General features: G+C 34.9%; 1 protein-coding gene across 1 annotated transcript; it reads right to left on the bottom strand.

The window, feature by feature from the left end:
• Positions 1-22,226: 22,226 nt before the first annotated feature.
• On the bottom strand, positions 22,227-24,118 carry LOC149140026 (uncharacterized). The gene is made up of 3 exons (XM_089448555.1): positions 23,505-24,118; positions 23,281-23,410; positions 22,227-23,195 (listed from the first exon to the last, which is right to left on the bottom strand). Exons 1-3 carry the CDS (start codon positions 23,635-23,637, stop codon positions 22,469-22,471), a joined length of 990 nt encoding a protein of 329 aa, XP_089304681.1. The 5' UTR covers positions 23,638-24,118; the 3' UTR covers positions 22,227-22,468.
• Positions 24,119-24,494: the final 376 nt, after the last annotated feature.

Genomic DNA, 24,494 nt, shown 5'->3' on the forward strand with positions numbered 1-24,494 from the left:
GGGCAAGAAGTATTCAACTACTACAGAATGGGCACCATCATCAGGTTTGGAATTTTTGAAGTTCATTCCAGATTTTGCATCAAAAATATTGTTATTACAATCAGTTGGTGAAGTTCATAATGTACGCAGACAGAATAGAGATATAAATTATTCTGATTTCCTGGAAGAAATTAAAAAATGTATTAGATATACTGTTAGAGCCTAGATTTTCCCCAGGCTGAAAAGACAAGGTTCTAGGTCCACATCAAACCACGCTCAGCCTCGTAGCTAGCCCTACGAGGACAGGAGAGGGCTCTCTCCGGGTCGATCTCGGCAAAAGACAAGCGATGGGGCTCGAGATGACTGAAATAAAAGCTAATTTTAGGCTAGGTATGAAGTACAAGGGTTTGTTGTGAGTTTTTGGGGGTTTTGTGTTGGAAACAGGGAAAGACGAATTGGGCTCGGGGATGAGGCACAGTTTCTGCAGAGTTCTGATTGGGGCAAGGAATGCAATCGTTTTGATGCTTTAAATTGAGTGAATGAATAGATCGGACTGGTGAGGAGCTAAGGAGAGCAAGAGAGTCTAAAAAATTCTCCTTAAACAGATGAAAACATGGAAATTTAAACAAATTCAAAGGCAGAGCATAACAGTTAATGGATTCCACCTTAATCACTCATTTGTTCAAATTCAAAAGAAAAGAGAGGAAAATGATACACATAACACTAATTAACTTACAATTACTTAGAGAAGCACACCATCAAAACATAAAGCCACATGGATCCCAAATAGTGTTGCAAAACCCTGGTCTTTCCTTAGCCAAAAATGCAGAGATAGAATGTACAATGATATGCCAAAGCAATCCTAAGTGTCCAACCCTGAAAATGACTTAGAAATTACATAATATAGACTAGCCCAACCCATTCCCTTGCCTCTAGGGGTCGAGCTCATCATTATAGGAGTTGTTTCAACCAATTCTAAACAAAGCACTAAAATCTAGGCAATCAAAACAACTTGCCTCTATAAGGTAGGAAACTGATTCATTCATTAAATTTTCACTTTTTAGTGAATGAATCCTCTAGAACAAGTAAATAAGTGCCAAAATTACATCATTTTTATCCAATTACATCAAGATAGATAAAAAATTACATCAAAAAGCAAAACTAGTCAAACTGGCCAAATTTCTGAGCTGGAAGGTGAAAAATTGAGCAAAAATCCTTTATGCGCCGCGCCAAAATCTGTATGTGTCGCGCCACTTTGGAGCTGATTTTGAAGCACTTCCTGAAGTCCAAATTAAGCCCAAGTGTTCTTGTTGGAAAGCCCTGCCTGTCTAAATTACAACCCAGGTGGAATTTCTCAATTTTAATGTCATTTGCCCCTCCAAAACTTCAATCTCCCAAGATTTCTTTGTGTGTGTCAAAATAGGGGCAGTGAGATAATTTTTTGAGTGTTTTTGGCCTTCTGAGGACTCAAAACTTGCCCAAAATTCTTGGACATGCACTAGAAGTCATGATTTTTCATGCCAAATCCAATGATGTAAAATTTTTGCAATTTGGAGCTCCCTATCAAAAGCGCGTGCCACGTGGCGCGGCGCGTAGGGAGGAAAACCCTGTGTTAAAATTTATGTGCATAGTGCCTTTTTGCAGGAGACTTTTGGAGGCCTTCCTGGTATCCAAATTGAGCTCATGATAGCTCATTAGAAAGATATTTGTGTCTAGTTATCATTTGACTCATCAAGAAAGTAATTTGGCCAACTAAACTAGGAGAAAACTTGATTTTCCCAAGGTCACTTAAGAGGTGCATCAAGTCTCCCGAGGAAACTGTAGTTTTGACATTTCTCCTAAATAATGACACCTGTGTAAAAAGTGAAGGAGGTTTTTATTCGTTGGTCTGTTTTGGATAAAAAACTCTCTCGGGTTTCCCAAATTCATCTTTTATTGCTCATGAACATCAATTTAGTAAAACCTACCCCGAGGTGTGGAACAGGGGATTTGTCGAAATGAAGCGAAATGAAGGGGATAGTAGGCTTCTAAATTCTTGAGGAAATTTTTCTAGGTGGGGAGGGATGTTAGGAAGTAGGGGAAAGTGGAATTTCAGAGATTGAGTGAGGAGAAGGGGTCCAAAAGGGCAAGACACAGGTCTAGCCTAGAAAATTGCCAAGTTGTAGCAAGAAACTAGGGTTTGTGCAAAAATGAGGAATTTGGGGGATCTCAATGATGGGAAGTGTTTAATAAGGTACATTAAGGATAGGGGAAGGTGTATGAATATCAGGATACAAGTTTTTCTCATGATTTGACCATCCAAGATAAATTGCCTTCAAAACCTTAGGAGAGGGAAATGAACTTTACCTAGGCGCAACTAAAGCATGAACAAAGCAAAAAATGACCCAGTGGAACTTGTCATTAGGGGTATGTGAATTTGGGGAATAAGGAAAGCAAGGAAAATATGCAATAAGGGAGTGATGAGCAAAACAACCAAATACAAAACCCTAGTAGCAATCTCTTTTGCAAATTTTGAAGAGATAGGGTTTGCTTTCCTTAACCACTTCAGCATTCATAAAACACCATCAACAACCATCAAAATTGGATGAAAAACCATGATGAAGGCTCTACCTACTTTTCACAAGGCAAATCTGTGTGATTTTGAGTGATTTGAGGCAAGTTCTAGCAGTTTCGGGCTCTCTGGCTGTATGAGCCGCGCGGCTAGCCCAATGCACCGCGCCTCCCCAGTGCGCCGCGCTAGTGTTGTTTTACCCAGCGAAATGCGGCCCAATGTGCCACGCCTAGTGGGTGTGCCGCGCCTCTTGCCCAGTGCACTGCGCTGCTGAATTGGAGCGATTTTCACCCAATAACCTCACTTGCTTACCAAAATTGCTCTATGTTGCTTCTCCACGTTTCCACTTTAGCTCTTTGATGTATTTAGTATGCAAATGAACTCTTGGAACAGAAAAATGATATATATGCCAAGGATTTAACTCTTGATTTCAAAAACCAATTTGTCATGTTGCAAACTTTGACACTTCACTCTGAAACTCTGTTTTTTGATTCCTTTATGATTTTTTGAGCTGAATGATGAACCTCTTGTCTTTTTGTGCAGGGATAGCTATCATTGGATTTGGCAAAGGAGACCAGGGTTGTGCTTGAAGAATTTCACAACTGAAGGAGCTTTGAGAATTACATATTTATTACAAAGATAAAATGGATGATTTTTCTTCAAAACAGAGTTTTGAAGAAAAATCATGATCAAGCATATTGACGATGAAATTTATATCATGAAAACTTATTTCAAACCTCCCTCATATGCCTGCTAGTATTATTGGACACTTTGAAGACAAAATTTGTGAAACCCTAAACCTAATGACTGACATGACTCTTGGCTGACCAAAAGACCATCCATAAATACTGTAAAATTGACTTTGACGAACTTTAATGATCAAACACGAAATAGCAGGTACATGACATGAGGGAAGTATGGAGACAAGACCCTTCTATCAGAAGATCGATGCTCCTAATGGAATGCAGATGATCATGCTGAATGAGACACCTAAAATGAAATGCAACAAAAGAGGTTTTGATTTCTGACGGAGGGCTGAACAGACCGACTCTAACATATACATATGAGTATTTTGACATTACTGATTCAGTTTGGTGGGAGTCATTTTTCAATAATCAAAGTGATATCATTTCAACAACAACAAATGAAGATATACCTTTGAAAAAACCCATTTATTTGGCCACAAAATGTGTCAAATGAACATGAGGAAATAAACATTGTTGAACAACAACAATCTCAAGGTATTATTAATTCTTCACAGGCAGAGGAAAGGGAGATGTATATTGGTTCCATAAGGTCTCGTGCACAATGTGAAGCCATGGAAGACCTATACAGGGGTTCAGTACAAGATATTAAGGAGGGTTGCAAGATCATAGTGCTAGGAAATGGAGATCCCAATGGCTATCCATTCTGGGTTGCTAAGGTTATAAAGGTCTTTACAGAAAATGAAGATGTTACAGGTGTTGAAGTACATTGGTATGCCACAAATACACACCCATTCAATGGTGTGTATAAGCCAGAGATGGTAGTTGACAAAAAAATTGGTGGAAAGAGAAAAATAAAGGGTACAAATATAAATCGTCGCTGCACAGACCTCTTAAAATTGGAGGATGTTGACATACTTGTTTATGACTTCAATTTAACAAAGAGAGGAACTCTTTGCTTCAAGACGATAGAGATTCTGAAAATGTTGTTACCAGAAGGAACAGTGTTGAGATGGGAGTCTGTGAAACCAGTCGTAGATCTAGAAGAATTTTGAAACCTGAAATGGTGGGCATGCATGTGGACTCAGATGGGGCACCAGTTGATGAAAGAGAAGAATATGGAACATCTTCGTCTGCATCCAGTCATTCATTTGAAGACGTGAATTCTGATGGTGTGCAAGAAAATATGAGTGATTTTGAATAATTATCTAAGACAGTTTATATAACTGATGTTTGAACCGTATCTTGAAATAAAAGTTTTGATTTCCATATGGTGTTAAATCAGAAGTTATGAGTCATTTTTATGTTGTTGGATTATATGTTTTAATTATAATTATTTTTATTGTTTAGAATATCTACAATTCAATAATAAATTAGAGGTATAATGTATGTTTCATTCAATATACAAATAATGACATTTTGATTAATTTAGTCATGTAATTTGTTCATAATGTCATGGTTTTTTAATTTTATGGTTGAAAATTTTCCAAATTTTTTTGTATCTTTAATGTTATGGTTGAAAAAAATTAGAATTTTAGCGATCTTTAGTGTGATGTTATTATATGTTTAACAACATGGATGAAAACTAATAGAATTTTAATGTGTTTCAGATCCCATTATTTTATCTTTATCGTCATTACTAAAACATGTTGAATTTATACTTAGGAAAGAAAATTGTTATTCTTCCAAAAACATTAGTGTGTTTTTTCCTAAAAAACAACTGTTTTTTTGCACATAAGAATTCAGTTTTACTGGCATTTTTTAAAAATGTTGAAAATTGACCCTAAAAGAAAAAACCATCATTCCAATATCCACACTTTTCGCTTTCAGGGTGTTTTTTACACAATTTTTGCACGAAAATTTCGTTTTCACTGCGATTTTTAAAACATGTTCAAAATTTACCCTAAAAAAAAACCATCGTTCCAGTGTACACACTTTTTGTTTTTAGCACTGTTTTTGATATTTTTTCAAGTTTTTTAGGCCAGAGTTCCCATTTTGAGTTTATAGTTCCTGTTTCAAAGTTTACATTGTTACATTTTGCAAGAGATTTAAAAAAGGCCCAGGTCGCAAATGGAGAAAATGAAAATGAAATTTTAGATCTATAATGCAAACCTAGAAGAAGGGGGAAAATAGGGGAAATTTGACAACAAATCAAAATCAACCACCACTGAATAGAAATGCAACCTCTTCATCTAAAATCTCCTTTGAGATTCTTCAAAATCAAGATGAAAATATGTAAGAGGAACCAACAATCATTGAAGGAGAAGAAAATCGGGGGAGGACAAGGAAGAAATGGAAGAGGAGGAAGGGGAAATTGTAGAGATAATGAGCACTGAAGAGAAGCAATAGGGAGGCATATATAAATTTATTTGGGAGGTTCAAAAAAACCCTCAGGTTATGGAGACAAGGGAAAACCCTCCAAAAGTCTAGTGAACATAAGAACCATAATCAACAAATAGACCTAAGGGAGTAGAATCTAGAAAAGTAGTGACAAGAAATGTCAAGGTAGATGAGTTGGGGACATGAACTTAGTAGTCAGGAAAAAGAAAGTAGTAAAAAGGGATAAGGTAGGCCTTCCAAGAAAGAAAAGCAAGAATCATAAACTGAGTAAAATATAAAGCTTGGAAGTGAGCCTCAAATTACTGAAGTGTTAAGACGAGTAATAGTTCCTCATTAGGATAAGGAGAAAATAGGAGTAGGTAAAAAATATAACCCTCTCAAAAATAAATAAGAGTGTTATCATGGAATATAAGGGGATTGGGAAAACCCGTAAAATCCCTAACAGTAAAAGATATAGTTAAACAGTAGAAGCTACAAATTTTTCTTTTGCAAGAAACAAAGATGGGAGAAAAAGAGACTTTGCATTATGTAAATACTTTTTTTAAAGATAGTTTTGGGGTTGCTCAGGATTCACAAGGAGCTTTAGTGTCTTGGGAATTGATCTGTTATTGAATGTTAGTTTTTTTGTGCTAATTTCAATTACAGATTTATAAACAAATGCTTGTCCATTACTTCTTGTGCATGGTTCTCTTATGGTGTTTGTGATTGTAAACATGTAAATTTTTATCAAGTTTTAAGTGACATTCATGAGAAAAATAGCATAAAAGACAAGTGTTAAACAAAAACAATGAAGATTACAACAAACCATCAATTTAACACTTAACACAATGCTTTGATGGAGGAGTTCACCCCTCCCGGGCTACATCTCCTTGGTCCAACTTCCATGGCTTGAGCCTCTATATTAGCACAATATGGAAAAACATGTTGTTTATGAAGCTCTACTACTGCTGAAACCTATTATAATGTGTTCAGAATGTCGAAATTAGCTGGGAAAACATTTTCCTAAGCTCAAGTTGGTTGAAATTTTCTCTAGTTATGACCCAAAATGTTTTTCCCTAGAAAACCTCCACTAAAACTGGAGGAATTCTAGTTAAGCCCACTATTTTTGGAGTTAAGGCCGAAATTGGTGATACTGCCAAAATTGTCACTGAATTAAACTTGAGTTTAATTAAAGTTAAGCACAATTAACTGGGCATTAATTAGCATTAATCGCGTGGTTTAAGGGCTAATTGTTTCCATTTGCACTAGCGGTTTAGGCGGAGGTGTCACATGGTGACATTAACTGTCGCGTTGACCGCCATTTCTCTTGACCGCAACCTTAGCCATCACCACCAGATAAATGATGTCACATTTCATGGTTTCGTAACAACTGGATGGTGTGGTCTATCTATCATTTGGTTAACGGTTTTGTGTTACCGCCAAGGTGTTCACATGGGAGGGTTGGCCCACGGGCTGGCACTCCTAACGACCAACCTTAATCACATTCAAATTCAAATATGCATGGAGAACAACATAGGTTAAGAAACATGCGATAATGAAGATGATTAAGTGCTTTGGTTTGTGGAGAGGAGGTCAAGGGGTCGAACCCCAATGCCTCCATAAAAATTTTACATTGCCATAACCCGACCTTTGGGGAGGGACATGTGGTGGCCTCTGGGGTTGCCACTTGTCCCCTCTTCATTGGTCCTGTGCTAAACCAATTAGAATATGCCATGTCACCACATCTAACAACCAAACAAAACCTGACACTTGGCAAGCTCCGATTGGATGTTGACCAAACTTTGACCTTACACAATCACCTGCCACGTCATTAGTATGAACTGCTGACTGTAGAGTGACTGTGCATTTTTTTTAATTTCTTTTATTTGGCAAAGTGGACAGAACTCAATAAATTCCTCATACAAACTATGTTTTTAATGAAATGAGTTGCATTAGGATCGTTTTTCCAAGACGGACGCAGTCATTTAGGTTTCGATCCATTCTGAGAACTTGTTTTTTTGAGCTAAATACTACTAATTGTTATCATCATGAGCATCCAAGCCTTCTAAACAACTTCTTGATCAATATATTATCACAAAGTTGACTTGAACTGCTTAAACCACCCTCATAACCTACTACTTCCCTCTAGAAAATGGTGGAGAGCATCCAACAAGTTCTAAAACCATCTTCTTGAGGAAGTTGATCTTTAATACTATCTAGATCCCTAACTTAAGTGTCTTTCCCAAAAAATCCTTTTTTCTCATGTCTACTTGTGTAACTATACCTGGTCTCACCCTTAAGATATTGACGAACCTTTTCCTATTGAAATTAAACTATGCATATTCACTTCAATTCTTCCCGTGGATTCACTTTAAGCTACAACAAGATAGATGTAAACATAAATCCATTGTAACCTAGTTCACCCAACAATATCCATATGTCCAACTCCATCCTTAGAACCCCTAAAAATCATTATACTTAGCCCTTATTATAACTTAACCAACACAAAGAAAACAAGGAATGCAACATCCATCCAATAAATAAAACATAATGTGCAAGTGTAGGTGGAACCCAAGGAGAGTTCCCTAACTTTATTTATATGAAAAATGTTACGACGTGCAATAGAGGAGTGTGGCCAACTACCTTTGGCTCATTTAAAAACTAATTACATAAGGCACAAGTGCCTACAATGATTGTAAAGCTAATCTTGAAGCAACTATAAGCCTACCTTTCCTCTTATTATTTTCACTCAACAAGTGCAATTCTCCATATTGTGCCTAAACCTAAACTTGGCACAACAACAAATATATTTAAATTACTTGAATGGATTCTTGCTTATGCCTTAGCACTTTGAGAAATCCTCCTTTTATATGAAGCTTCCCATGCACTTGCAAGCCCCTTTGCTCTAAGGTGGACCCAAGTGCCATTCATCATCTCCATTCATTGTAGTGATTGATTTACCAACTATATATCAAATCATTCTAAATCATCTCAAATCATCTCAAGTTTTCATAGGTCTACCCAGGCCCTCCCAAGTCCACATGATCATCCCAATTTTTCTCGGTCCATCACTTTGACCAATCCATCCACTTGGTTTCACCCAAGTGCACATTAGAGAAATTTTAAGGTTAAAAATGGGTCTCAAAACAAAAATGTACAACATAAATCATCATTATAAGAACCAATAATATTCAATATGATGATTTCAACCATGGGTGATGATTCACCATTTTTGGAGTAAAAAGGTAAAATGATAAAAAAATAAATAAAAAAAAACTTCTTTTTCAACGCGTATTTTCAACTTATCTCCCTAATATTTTACTCAAATTTCAAGGGGGAACACTAATTGGATGCATAATTTATTTTTTCATCCAAGGAGTACCCATGTTGCATACTTTCAATGGACCCTACTACACAAAAAATGTGAAATACATAAAATAAAAGCATGATTGTAATCATGTTTTTTCATGTATTTCACATTTTTTGTGTAGTAGGGTCCATTGAAATTATGCAACATGGGTACTCCTTGGGTGAAAAATTAAATTTTGCATCTAATGAGTGTTCTCACTCAAAATTTGAGTAAAATTGTAGGGAAATAAGTTGAAAAATATTTTTTTTTCCTCCAAAACTTGATGAGGTAATCTAATCTTATTTTACTATTTCCATTATTATTTTATAATATTCCTTAGGAGGCCCATTTTAGGCTTCAAAATTTCTCTAATTTCTGGTTGCTTCTAAATTCATCTAAATAAAGCTCCAATGGTTAAGGGATGTTTCACCCCTTAGGTCTAAGCATTCAACTCATATGACCAAGGTATCCCAACTTGTGTAAATACGACTTGCAATTTTTCATCACACCATACATTGATTTGAAAAGGAACAGTTGGTATTGCAACCTTCCATGGTAACCCTATACCCTCTCCTAAGTAGCATGACTATTGTTATCTATAGGTGGAGACCTTTCACTATCTTTATGCAATTTCTCTTAGCTTTTGATTTGTAATGTTACACTTCTTTTTATTGGGGCATGAGAGTATACTTTCCAAATCAAATAGAATGTGAGTGCATTAAACCAAAAATTGTATGAGAGAAAATATTTCATTAGATAATGAACATGAGGATTGGGATTAAGCTTCATAATTCCCCCATATGCCCATATTATTTTCTCTTAATCAAGTGTCTAAAGATGAAACATTAAAGCAGCAACTGAAAATCCTACATGGAGAATAAACTAAAAAATAATATTTGTCTCTATCTATCGGTGGAAAGAGACAAAATGAGTGTCACATGGCCTAGTCATTTAACATATTTTTTGGTATATGCGAATGAAAAGTGGTTTTATGATGACAAGAGAAAATCTAGTCACATTACCAGATAATGGGTCATATGAGGAACAATGAAATCAAATAGAAAAGCAATATTAAGTGTTAGATCATATAAGAAGACACTTTGGATGAATGAATGTACATAAAAAAATTATATAGGAAAAAAACTCTTTTTTGAAAAAAACAAAGAGGAATAAAATGTCACCTTAATAATAAATCCAAAATTTTCATGAAAAGGATTTATTTTGTAAAAATATCTCTCTATGGGATAAATGAGAAAGAAATGATAACATATGTTAGTGAATTCTATGAGAGAAACATTAGAGAAAAAATTCCGACATATTTGTGAGGAAACTGAATACCTAGAGCTTATTTAATAAGAGTATATATTATAATTTAGGAATTAGATATATTGCTAATGGAAAGGCATTTAATCCCTAGTGTTTAATAATTAAAGGGATCAAATGTAGAGGTGCATCTTTGCATGCACTTCTCAAGTATATGTCCAATCCAGTCATATCACATGGATATCCTTCAAATTATCATGTTAACAAAGTGTTACCTATGTATTTACAAAGTTGACAATATAAATTTTCAAACTTAACATTGGTTGTAGTATTTTTTATATCAGTGACCCAACATTTAATATCAATTTTGGGTCCATAGAGTTTCAGTTGCAACACTGGAAATTCCTGAGAAATACCCTGAGAAACTGCAATTCAAATCCCTACTCTAACATGTTCATTTGCACCCTTCTAGGTTCCTACAAATAATAATTAAATCCCTAGTCTAGTTCTTGCAATCAGTCTCATAGTTTATTAGAAACAAACCCTAATTATCAATCAATTGGAAATCTGATTGTTAACCTCTTAACTAACTAAGAAAACCAAGCATAAATATTGTCTTGATAAACTAGGAAACACAAGTGTGAAAACTCTAGACAATCGAAGCACTTCTCATGCCAAGCAAAGCACTCAAATGATAAAACCATGTTATAAATCATGCACTTTGTTCTATCTCTACTTACTCTTTATAAAATAAAACAAATGAAAGAATGGACTTAGATCTGCTTAAGGTGATATGAATTCAACCAAACGCATTAACTGTCTAAAAAATCACTGCATGCACAGATGAAAATATCCTCTCTCCCTGATCTAATATGCACACTCCAAAAAATGTCTTACTTCTTCAACCAATTATCAAGACTGGAAACACTATGCTACCAATACTTATGCAGGAAGGATGCAAAAATAAAAACACTCTATAACCCTTGAAATACATATCAACACCTTGCAAACAAACCTTTAGAGAAGCTACAAGGGAATGGCATCAAATATACAAATCAATAATTTGTAGATTATTATTCAAAGAAGCGACAAATGTATTATTTACAGATTAAATTTCCTTCATGCAATAGTCAATGTTTATCAAAAGTTACAAGTGCATACTTTGTATGAACTAAGATCATTATTTCAAATGATTGAATGTATAGAATTTGTAAGTCAAACAACAATAGTGATTAAATAGGCAAGCTTTGTGAATCGGGAAACCACATTGATTAGATATGCAGACTATGTTTCATATCAATACAAAATGAAACGAGTAATAATATCACAAGGTTTGCATTTAAAGTTCAACTCAATTGATGGCTCCAGATCACACTTTATCTCATTGCAACCCAGGTTATTGCCCATCAACCAAAGTATTTTTTAGGGATTTACTATTTTTCCTATATATAGTATTGAAGGCTACTATTCTAGTTTGAAAAATCATACGTATAGAATGTAGGCAAATATTCAATAAAAATTATGTAATTTACTATTAAAATCTATAATGTTTTGGCAAATATCATCCACTTAATCATTTATATATGTAAAAATAGGCAAATTTTTAATGAAATTGGCGAATATTTTTCTCAGAAAATGTCAAAAAATTAGCCCATTTACGAAAATTTTCCCCTAAAATTTTCCTTGCCATCAACAAACCTCAGATCCAATAAATATAAGTTTAGCCACAATAAATATCAACAAGATTGTTAACTTGTTCATTAATAACTGAGGATATTGTTATATAATTTCCTACCCAAGTTACAACATAAAAAAGGTTTCAAATATCCAAGGACCTATTATACCTGTACTATGACAGAGGTCTATAGGGTTTGATAGACTTCTAGCTCTTGTGTTAATATTGATTCAAGATATTTATATCTAGAACTTTTTATATTATACCTTAGAATAAACACTTCATCAAAACATTACCTATTGATAACAACATTGAAACCCTAAACCAAAGCTCACAAACAAAGTGTTGAAAGAGTGAGTCACCTCAGAGCATATGAAAGAATATTATTATAACTTCTGATCAGTGTTCACACAAAGAAGTATATAATGCTTTTCCTTAAATATTTATCACTCATAACCATAGATTTCCATATCTAGGTATAAAAAATATAAGTTGAAGAGTTGTGTAAATCTTAAAGAGATGGAGTGTAAAACTTATGCATGTGAGATCACTGAATCTGAAAACAAACCACAATAGTTAACACACCAAAATATGACATAACACACACCACTCAGCAGATTAGCAAACCACTCAAATAGATAAATGAACAAGAGAGGTGATGAGTTGGATTGGTTGGGCCCTAACCAACCAGCTCGTGACCTCTACAAATAACTTAGATCACAGAGTAAATCTAATCATCAAACACACCATAAATTGAGATAGAACATCACATCAGAGGCTTTGTATTAAATATTACCCAATATTTTGTTACATCAAAAGACAATGTATGAGATCTAGCTGACCAATGGAGTGATACCAAACACTAAACCAATAACATGACAATACTACAGTATCTCTAGCTAGGCACAAACTCATAACTTGCTTTATATAATTTTTACAATACATATTAGGTTGTTAACGAGCTAATCAAATACAAAACAAAATAGATGGAGATCATAACATCTCGGTAACGAATAGAAATTATGATGAAGTCATGGTCTAAATAAAGGGATCGAAGATTTGGAGCATGAGAAACTTAGAAAGTAGTTCCTCCTTCTTTGGCTTAGAACTCACTTTAGTCATGGTAGGTGTGCTTTCACTTCAACCTCACTCCATAAATATCTTTGAAAAATGTACACAAGCTTATTAACCACCGACCCTTGTGGCATACTTCATTGACCAAGGCAGTCCACACATCCCTTTCCTCAATGTGGGATCTCTATACATAGTGTAGGAACTGTGCAACCCTTTTTAGTGACTTATAAACCACCATAAACCTTGGAAAATACACATACATAAAGGTATTTGATTAAAAATAAAGATTCACCTTCTCACTTTTAAATAAAATACAAATTGAGCACAAATCTTCATAATTGCATAAAAAGGATGTGAAAGTGCTTGAGAAAGGTTCAAAATTGGTGGCATAGGAGAACACAATAGGGTATCATAGGGGAATAAATGGAACAATTGATGGGCCTAACGCTCACATAAATGTAAAGACAATTTTGATAAGGTGTGAGATGCATATTATTCACAAAATATACATATAAATACATTTTTTGTGACCCTTGTTTTTCATCTTCCAAGAGGTCTCTTGGACTTCTCATGATTGTTCATCTTCATTTAATGTTATTTACCTTCCTCTCCAGTGAATAAGACAAGTTTTCATAACCCAAGATGATTATGTTTCCAACATTCCCTGCCCCCAAATTTGAAGGGGTGTATGTGAGTCTAAGAAGAGAACTAAAATACAAAGGTGGGTAACAACCATTGGTTGGATGTGTTATCTAAAATGGTGGTTTAAGGAATACCACAAACCAAATGAAGTAGCAGAAGTCAAAGTCTTATATTAGTGGTGGTTCAAGGTTGTCCACAAACTTTGGAACTAGCTTGAAGTAGTTCTTGGAACAATTATAAATATGGCGAGAATTTGAATACTTCTACGAAGTGACAACGTCTCCCTGATGATGGTTTAAATATGACCACAAACTAGTGAGATGGGTAGCAAAAGTTGGATTCTTCTACCAGTTGTGATTTAAGGTTGGCCAACAACCAAATTTTCTCATGGAAAATGATTCTATCTACGGTTACGTATTTGACTCTAACTCTTATTGAATCTGGGTCTATGCTCTAGTTCAAGTTATGGCTCAAGCTCACTTGATATGACTTTGAAACTAGTAGTTGATTATCGATTCCCCCCTTTCAAATAAAAGGTAATAACATGAATATCTCTCTACTACAAGATCTATTAATACTCGAGAATGAACTCTATGGTATGACCAATCTATCTTCTTGGTCGTTGAGGACCATTTCCAAGAAGTAGTCCATCCAAGATGAATCTTTGCTTAAATTGCAGAAGTCTTATGTCTAGAACATTCGTCTGAATGATGAGTATGTTTTCCGCAATGGTCACAAGGTGAAGATCAAAACATTGATCTTTCATGTGGCCAACTTGATCACAATGTTTGCATTTGATAATCTGAAGTGGTTGTTGAAGTGGAGTAGGTGAAGATGAATTGTCATGAAGAAATCTAGCACTCTAAAACTTGATTGGTTTTTAGTAGTTTGGAATGTGAAAGGAAACTTCCTTTTCATATCCAAGACCAGCTCTATGCTTGTCATTGATGACTTATTCCCAAGGTCTAATGATGGGCTTGGGAAGTGCAAGTGAAACCCCTACATATTCATGTAAATTTTCTCCTAAACTAGCACCATTATTATGATCACGTGTTGACTACTGATAAGAGTCTTTCTCAAACTCAAAAGAGAATTATTCTGAATAGGAACCAGTTCAAATGTTGACTCTTTTGTTGTAATTCATCTCACTGGAGATGTGATTCAAGCTAAATAAACTCAATCTTCTTTTGTGCATGTTGTAAACAGATTTAAAAATTTGCAAAAATGGATTTTATGATTTTGATTGTATCATGAATAGTAGTGTGTATCAATAAATTTAGTAACTTTGATACCTTATTAATTCTTTCCATTTTATCAACAACTCAAGTCGAACAAACAAATGGGTGTAGTCAATGCTTTTTGTCCTCTATTACCCAAATGTTGAAGGTACAATATTCAAAATGTTGAAAGTGAAAATACTTATGAAAAAAAACTAAAAATAATCCAATATAGTGTTCCAATATGAAATAGAGACACGTCAAATATACATTCCCTTATAGTAAAATATATTAGAGTAGTGTCACTTTTCATAAACTTGCAAGCCTTAGTGAAGCCCAAACTATTCTTCTCTTTATCATATAATATAATTTATATTGTTGGTAGTTTCCTAAGGTGACAAAATTTTTGCTATTCTTTCCTTGAATGTGCATTACTAAGCAATATATATGACCACTAGATTGCCAAGTATTCTCCAAAGGAAATACCATGTCTGAGCCACCCTTGAAATGGAATGTAAACTCAAGGAACTAAATATTCTTCACACCAGAGACATTGTAACACAATTCAGAGCTCATATTTATCCTCCTATATCTCATCCAAGAAGTAAAATTACCTACAATCTATCCATAAAATTCATAGGGAAAGTGACTCAAAAAGACGCCTAAATCCATTATGGTCCCAACCTTTCATTTGTTGTTGAACATCGATACAATAGAGGGAAGATCCAAATGATTTCAATCAATATTGATCCATGTGAGACCAATGTAATAGTATATGTTGAATCAATATGGTTCTTTGGAGTTATTCAAAAAGGAAGTATAATTCAAATGGATATACTTGAGGACCACGCGCCATATATCCAAACTTCTGAGGGTTTCAAGAGTAAGTTAGCACAAGGTGATAATAGAGAGTACCATTTTTATCATACTCGTTTCATTTTCCAACACCCCAATTCCTTTTCAGAATCCTTACTAGTTTAAGACCTTAAAATTTAAATTGGTCAAATCTAAAAGATTATACCAACATCCAACCCTTCAACTCATGTGAACTTAAGCTCGAAGTCAAATTTCAAGGGATTTTATGATCATAACCTCATGGTAATTTCTTCATGGAATTAATGTCAGCCAGCTACTCAATGTTGCCAATGAAAAAGTCTCATTTCCATGAACACAACACAAATATATGCCGATATCGAGATACTTATAGATTTAATAGTAACAATAGAAAAAAATGGTTATGCTTCTCCAACCCATATGTTATTCTTACCCTACCAACTTACCTTTCACTACAAATGCAAACAATGACACTACATAAAAAGTGCATGATAACCCTAACCCTAAATGTGGCACTTCAAATTCCGCATGCTATAAACATGATTGGTATTTGGGAGGATTTCTGCACCTATGAATTTTTTACATGTTACATCAACGTTTAGCACACCATCAAAATGTAGGAAGACAGTAAGGGAGAGAGAACTGGTTGCAAAGCTAGTGGTAGGATGAATAGCAATGCTGATAGGTGTAGAGACTACCCAAAAGGAATACAATTCACCAATTAATCACGCACTATCTTCTTCTAAAAATAGGCAAAGGCACATTCTTAAACATAGAAAAGGTCGAGCATTAAGGTTCAAATATGACATATGCATAACAAAAAATATGATAGTCATTTCTACTTGATAAGGATGGCATAGAGGAACATTATGTTACGAAAAAAATATTTGTGTAGGAAGTTATAGTAGACAAAGATCTGACATCTAAAAGAAATAACTACAGGCAAGACTAAGGAATACAAAGCTTGAAGAAGATAGGTCTAACGCTCTTGGCAGAGTTAGATTGATCAATTGAGCTCTAATACCATGCTAAACTCGCGTAAATGGAAAGAAAAAGTTGATAAGGCATGAGATGCATATTATTCATAAAACATACATATTAATACATTTTTTGTGACCCTTGTTTTTCATCTTCCAAGAAGTCTCTTGGAATTTTCATGATTGTTGGGCTTCACTTGAGGCTATTCGCCTCCCTCAAGTGAATAAGACAAGTGTGCATAACCCAAGAGGATTACGTTTCTAACATAAATAATGTGAGAAGTTATCGAGATTTCTTTACGAAGCTATTTGGAATCATTATAGAGGAAAATAAATACATGGGGAGAAGAAAAACAATTCAAGTCTTCTTCTAAAGCTAGCTTTCAACCTATGCATTCAACCAGTAACCCTTTGGTAACACTTAGAGTTGTTGTTGAGAAAACACAAGGAAAAATTAATGCCAATTATATTTACTTTGTTTATTTCATTAAAACATTCAATGTAATATCTTCACTAAAACTTTTGGAAATATTAGAAAAATTAAGAATTTCAATTTAACGGAGAGAAATAACTTTTATATATATAACAGTCAAAATCAACAATAATATTGAGGTGAAACAAGAATTCCCCCTCTCCCCAACATTATTTGGCTTATATATAAATTAGTTGAAAAATTGATCATCAAAGATGGAGATAAAAAATATGCATAAAATTTTATTCTTATTATTATTGATTAATACAAATGATGTTTATGTTATTAATTAAGCATAAACATAGTCTTCAAAGACATCTTATGCATTTTTGTGATCATTTTAAAATAAAAATTAATTAACACAAAACAAAGTTAAATTGGTAATTTTAATAGAGATATACTTATTATATTAAATAATAATAAATTAAACATTATTTTTTCTTACATATATTTATACTAAACTTTTATTGATTTCAATTAAATTGAAACACTTGTGTAGAGAAATGTGTAATACTAAGTATTTAATCCAGATATTTAAAAAAAAAAAAAAAAAACATTGCATTAAAATTCAATAATGAAATTGAAAATTGAGAAACCTCTTAATATTTATAATATAGCAATTTGTGTGATTGTCCAATTTGAGTCCAAGTCCCTCAAGAAAAAGAATTGGAAAAAAAAATTGAAAAAATCATATTATTATTAAAAAATTTACAGTCAAAGTACAAAACTCTCCTTACTTTTATCATATTAATTGAAATATGCATATATTATTAGATTAAAAAAATGAAATATCCATATATTATTAGATTAAAAAACACTGTATTATATATAGACATGAATTCATGAAATAAATAGGAAAATTGAAAATAAAAATTAATGTTGTTATACGAAAAAATAATTAAACTAATATATATTCATTATAATTTTATATTTATTAAACACTATTCATTGAATTAAGCAACTATTAATGTAGCATGGATAAGTAGAAGACATCATTTCTCTTTTAATACCATTGTTATTTTCAGTTAAATTATTAATCACTTTAATTTTGATTTTTTAAAGATAAATTTGAAAATGATATTTTTTTATATTGACTTGTAAAATATATTTTTTAATATGAAAATGAAGTGAAAAGATAAATTTATCTCATTAATAATTATTTATTAATGTATAATAATTTCATAAAATAAAAAATTAATAAGGATATAATTTTTTTTTATTGATAATCAATTATATAAAAAACAATATCGTAAAGGTAAAATTTAAAAGACTTTTATCCATTCAAATTAAGCTCTAATTACTTGGTATATATATAATCGAGATGTTTTTCCAATTAAATATTTAAAAGATAGATAGCAGGCATTGCAGTGTTCATGGAAGTTGATCAACTGGATGATAGCTTGGCGTTGTTTTGAACGAAACATAGGTGAGCCAAATTCAACTTAATTCAACTGATGCTTTTACTGTTGCATTTATTTGTAATGCTTTAACAGTTGCTCCAGCCATTTATTTTGTTAGATTGTGTAGAATCTTGACGGCAGAAATTTATTGATTCCTTTTAAACATATGAATTTCAGACAGTCCATGCCTGTGAATTATGCGGATGGTGGACGGATGGACAGTCCAGTCTTGTTTCGTTTTGCAGCTTTTGTCATGAGCTCTGTAATTTGTGACAAAGCCACTCGAATTTGACTCGTAAGTACAAAGACTTTACTGTCGTATAAGTTTTATCTCGTAGGATTGGTAAGGTTTCAATTGTGTTATCAGAGTTCAGATTTTTATTTCTTAGGGTTAGTAGGGTTTCAACTGTCTCGCTGGAGTTAAGAATTCTTTGTTTGGCAGTGTACATTCATGGAGTCTTCACAAATATTAAATGGACACGTTATTTAGGAATTTAAATTTCAGCCTGCAACCGGCCGTTTCAAGACACGCAGTATCTATGACGATCCCATGAAAGAAAATCGTTAATACTTTATAATTAGACTCGTCTAAAATTAGATAATATTTTTTAGCCCTAAATGAGATCCAGACAGGCTAGTTTCGTTCTGTTACGAATTTCTTTATTTTGCAAATGGATTTTGTGCAGACTTTATTATAGTGGAAGAGTCTCTTTGACTTTCATGTTCGACAGAAAATTTCTCTTTGGAAACTTACCAGTACAAAGGTTTCAAGATTATAAGCTGCTGAATCTTGAAAGGAAGGCGCACATCCAAAAATTGAACTTCGTCTGGGTCTGCGTCCGGTTCTCACAATAAAACATGGAGTTCCTAAAATTAAGGTCACAAATAAGCATATTCATTCTTGAAAATTCTACTAATTTTGACGCCTAACGCAGACCGACCTATAAGCAAAAGAAGTGCAGCGTTAGGAAATCATCTTAAGAGAAAGTATTGTTAATTTTGTTGTATAGTTCCCTGCGCATGAAGAGCAAAGGTGGTGCCGTGGTTGGAGACAGTGGCAGTTGAATTTTAAACAAAAGAAGAAAGTACTAGCTGTTCTTTCGTTCTTGAAGTGGATCGTTCAGACATTTTTCTGTACTGAATGGCTTTTGCAGGATTCGGACCATGGTTGCATCGTTGTAACAATTGAATCAAACGACAGAAAAACAATATATATTTTCTCTTCTACTTAGAATCTTTCGATTCAAAAACAGCAGCAGGCTCAGCTTTATACATTGCGTGATTTCCTGCGCGATGTCTTGCATCACAATACATAGCTTGCATAGGGATTTTCATTTCTTTTATAAACGTGAAGATCAAAAGCGTAAATACATTTCCAATAATTTATATTAATACATCTTCATGTTAAGAGTTCGATTTATGTACTGTAGAGATTTGGACGCCTGATCGAACCCAGCGCATTACTACTGTTATGAAGGCGCTTAACTATTTCGCCGGTGCAAGAACCGAACTTTCATTTTATTTCTCCAATTTAAATGTTGAAGTTACCAAATCTTATGTGAGAAGAAGAAAGGATAATGTGTTAGACCTATTTATCAATTCTCTTACCTATCTGGATCAAATCACAATGGACAAAATTTTTCCATCTCAGCTTTCACGTCAAATTCACATTCAAATTAATCATACATGTGATATTCCGACTCGAAATGGAAATATAGCAGAGAAATGGTAATGGAATGGGCGTACTGGCGAGCTTTGTAACGGTGCGCCGAAAGCTGTGACAGTTATTCAAAATGAAATCGACAGTATTCTGTCTTTCTCTACACTTCACACTCTTGTGCCCTTCAACCCCATGAACTTTTGTCCTGTTCGCAATTCATAATCTGTGATCTCCAGTTCGTGCATTTATAATCAGTAATGAGGCCTTTCAAAGATTTGTCCGAAACGAAAAAAAATGGTGAAAAACGTAAGAACAGCTATGCACCACGGTTCCGTTTGCAGTAAACTGCTTTAAATGCAATATCCAAATAAAGGAATTCAAAATTCGCTTATAAATATAGAACTTTGGACAATCGGGCGCTCTTTTTCTCCGCTGCATTACGCCAAAAATGGCACAGCTTGATGCGGGCTACTGCTGCCTGAAATGCATTAATTAACACCAAAATAGACGGAACTTGCAAAGAAATGTCGGAAAATTCCCACGTTTGCCGCATATTTATGTCAGTGAACGGTATTGCCAGATCTTTGTGTACTCACGAGTCTCGGCCGATAATACGGTACATCTTTAATGATGAAAACTTTGATGCTTTTCGTTTTCGAGTTTTTTTCTTCTTCAATGCGATCGGTGCTGATCGATTTCTGGAATATCTGCAGGGTTTCTGGCAAAAACAGGACAGACGCTGCACGCCTACTGCAGCTGGACGAAGATTTAGATTAAGCGAATTAGGTTTCGGTTAAACAAAAAAAAATTGCTTATCTGAATACTACACTGCGTAAATCCGATAATGGTTCGAGGGTTTCTCCCGCCAATGATCTGACTTAATCTTAATTATATTTTTTCCAAAAATTTAGCACATAGCCCATAGGACATGGGAATGAATAATGCATGTCGTTTGCTGTAAATGACGCCAAAACAGTGGAAGCTCGTTTTCCAGATTCCGCCATGATTATTGTTTACATTTTGCCACTAAAGCGAAGTCACTTTGTCTCACAAACAGTTATCGAATGAGTAGGTTAGCCGTCGCACATTGAGAGAGGCGAGGCTCTCCTTCGCTCAAATTTTGATGACGTAATGGAGAGCTAAGCCCCATTATTCGCAGATGGAATTTTAACCAGCATCGTGAGACTCTATGAAATTAAATTTGTGATTCGTCAAAATTTTCTTTTATAGTCGCTTTCAAATTTCAATATGGAAACTGGAAAGAATAAAAAACTGATAAAAAATAGGTAAGATATTAGTACACAGTCATCCAAAGTCCAAACGCTTTGCGAAATCGTTGGCTGCATTGAGGTTCTTGAAATCGTTGTAACCTGTCATAAATACATTTGTTATGACTGACTTTTCGACTTTATGTTTTATGATTTAAATTTAATTATATAATAATTTTAAAGCATTCGAAAACTGAAAAACTTAAAGGAATTTCTTCTTCGTCCAAGGCGGCCGCCGGCCTCTTCAGCGAAGAGACCAAGAGAAGGATTTATGGCAGCAAATAAGTATATTCATAAGAAGATGTAATGTTGACATCTAAGCTGCATAGACCAATTATAATCAAGTTTAAAGCGGTCTACAGTCATATTCGACTTCGGTCAATTTAAAGTTTTTTTACGCATGCTTGAGTAGAGGTGGCGTTTGTCTAAGTCGAAGCTTTCAAAGTTTAAATCCGCAGAAAGCAATCAACCGGCATTGGTGCGTGCCCGTACTGTCTGAACTCTCTGATTATGCGAAATCATTCGAATGTCTTTTTCGAGATTCGAACCCTAGTTCAATAACTTTAATTTCCCGGAAGAAAGCCTGAAAATCAAATTATTTGAATGTTCTTTCTCGGGATTCGAACCATGGTTGCGTGGCCTCGACAAAAGCAAAAAATCAAGAATTGTGGCAGCTTTTTAAAGAGAGATTCAAAAACAGCATAATTCAGTTCTGTATTCATGATTGCGTCGAAAAATCGTCCGTGATTTTCATAATAAATTGCATAATCCTCTCGGTAGGTTGATCATTACACTAGATAGAAACAAAACATTAATTCGAACAAGTTTGATTAAAAAAAACATAGATCCATTTTAATACATCTTTCTAGTTTGTAAGTGTAAGATCGGGACGCCTGATCGAACCCAGCGCATATGTTCTAGACACCTCTATATTTCGGGTGGAACTGTGAAATCCATGCTGCAACGGTTCGGAAGCAAAATCCTTCTACTATATTAATGGATCAGAATCTTTAATTTCTTTAATCTTTCATTACAATGAGTCTAATATGGCCGCTAACCCCTAGCTCGTTTCAGAAAAGGCTGATCAGAGCGAGCATCGGTCTCCTTCCCATCCCAAAAACGGATCCATGCAGTGTTCCCACGGATGTCCATTCATTTCCGCCGGAGCAAGAATCGACCCCGTGGCCACCAGATCCATGTTAGACAGAGCAGCATTACAAGACTCCAAAGCCTCCAAACAACCGGTATTTGTTTTGGCATAACAGCCCACGAAATCACCCAACTCCCACATTAGGTTATCATCTCCCTGCAATATTGAAGGTACGTCTTCTTGGGGATTGAATAGGGGAGTATTCTCAGCGCCAATTTCAGGTCGCAAATATTCGCTGAACGTCTTTTCTCTGTCGTCGCTAGAAGATCCGGGATTCGAACCCCTGACATCTTCTACAAACATCGAGGCCCCATGGACGCCAAAGCCAGAAAGAATTTGTTGATTAGAGCTGTCAATGATTTTCTCGTCCGGCTCTGCCTGATTCGTCGATGCCAATAACACTTCTTCTTTCGAACATATCTGACCAGGTTCAAAACTCTGTACTGCCTCAGCGACTTGCTCGGGTTCAACAATGGCCTTGCCTTCGCTATTTTCTGATGGCAGCTTGTTCTGTTGAGCGGACGACGAGCTCTCGGCGATGGGCTGATGGGTCACAGGGTCTATTCCCATGCGCCTCAGCTTCTTCTTGATATGGGTGTTCCAGTGATTCTTTATCTCGTTATCAGTACGACCCGGCAAATATCCTGCGATCTTTGCCCACCTGCAAATGCCACAATATTTCATGTCTGCCAATCTAAACCACCGAAGCTCAAGGGAAAAAGGGGCAATCATAATTTTTTTTATACCTGTTACCAAGTTTGCTGTGGAGCTCCATAATAAGCTGCTCCTCCATATCTGATAACTCTCCCCGCTTCAAATCAGGACGGAGATAATTCGTCCATCTGAGCCTGCAGCTCTTACCGCATCTCAACAGACCTGATCTTCAAATCCGTATATGTAAACATCGAAAGCATGCTGTGATATTTCAACTGGATTAAAAACAGGGAAATTAAATTAAATTTTCACATACCAGCAAGCTTTGGAACGGCGCGCCAACAGCAGTGGTCATTGTTGAGAATGAAATCAACGAGCTTCTTGTCTTCATCTGCAGTCCATGGCCCTTTCTTCAATCCAACCTTGTCACAGCAGGGTTTCCTTCCCATGGTTATTATAAAAAGCTTTCGCAGCGTCACGCGGTCGATTCCTGTTAGTTGCCCGGGCAGGGTATTGCATAAATAAATCGGAAATCCAATGGTCGTAATGTCTTGGATGGAGGTATTTAGCGGTCAATGATCTCAAGTCACACGCAGTCACCTCACGCTGGTTTAACATGCCAATTTTCCATGGGGTGGGGCGCAGACATGGTCCGTGTACAACCTTTGCTGGACACGTTACTTTTCCAGGGGAGGGGCATTGAAAAGGAGAAAAAGACTAAACTCCTTCAAATAGACTGCCGGAGATGCCGGCGCGGTGGTTTGTAATATGCAAGCACAGCGGAGATGATTGAGGGGACCGTTCCAGGTCTGAGCTTGACTCTTTGAGCCTTCAGGTTGTCCCTGTACCAACGTGCCCAGCAAAACGAACAAGGAGAGGAGAAGGTAAACAACGCAAATATTGCCCACTGCTGCTATGCTTTCCATAGAATGTGGTCCTTTACCTTTGGATAAATGGGCTGAGTGTATTCTGTACCGTGCAGACATGTCTAACTGATTTCAAATATCTTCTATATTAAAATTAATATAAGTGAGCTAATAATGAGGTAAGAATTGAGATAACTAGGTTCAATGAATTGGATTTTTTTCAATGACGAAAGTTCAAATCGAGTTGGAAGTTGTTGTTTGTGCTTGCGGCTGTATTTCAAGAATCGTGTTTTTTCACGGAACTCGAAACCCGAGAGTGTCTGTGCTTTTTTTCTTTAAATAATATTGATTTAAAAAAAAACATAATAATAATTTTTAAAATTAAAATTATTTTTAGAAACATTATTATTATTATTGATTTAAAATATTTTATTAATAAT

This window comes from Pinus tabuliformis, chromosome X (assembly GCF_031772625.1).
Source record: "Pinus tabuliformis cultivar Carrire ecotype Pingquan chromosome X, CPIR1, whole genome shotgun sequence".
In the NCBI taxonomy this organism is placed as follows: Eukaryota; Viridiplantae; Streptophyta; class Pinopsida; order Pinales; family Pinaceae; genus Pinus; species Pinus tabuliformis.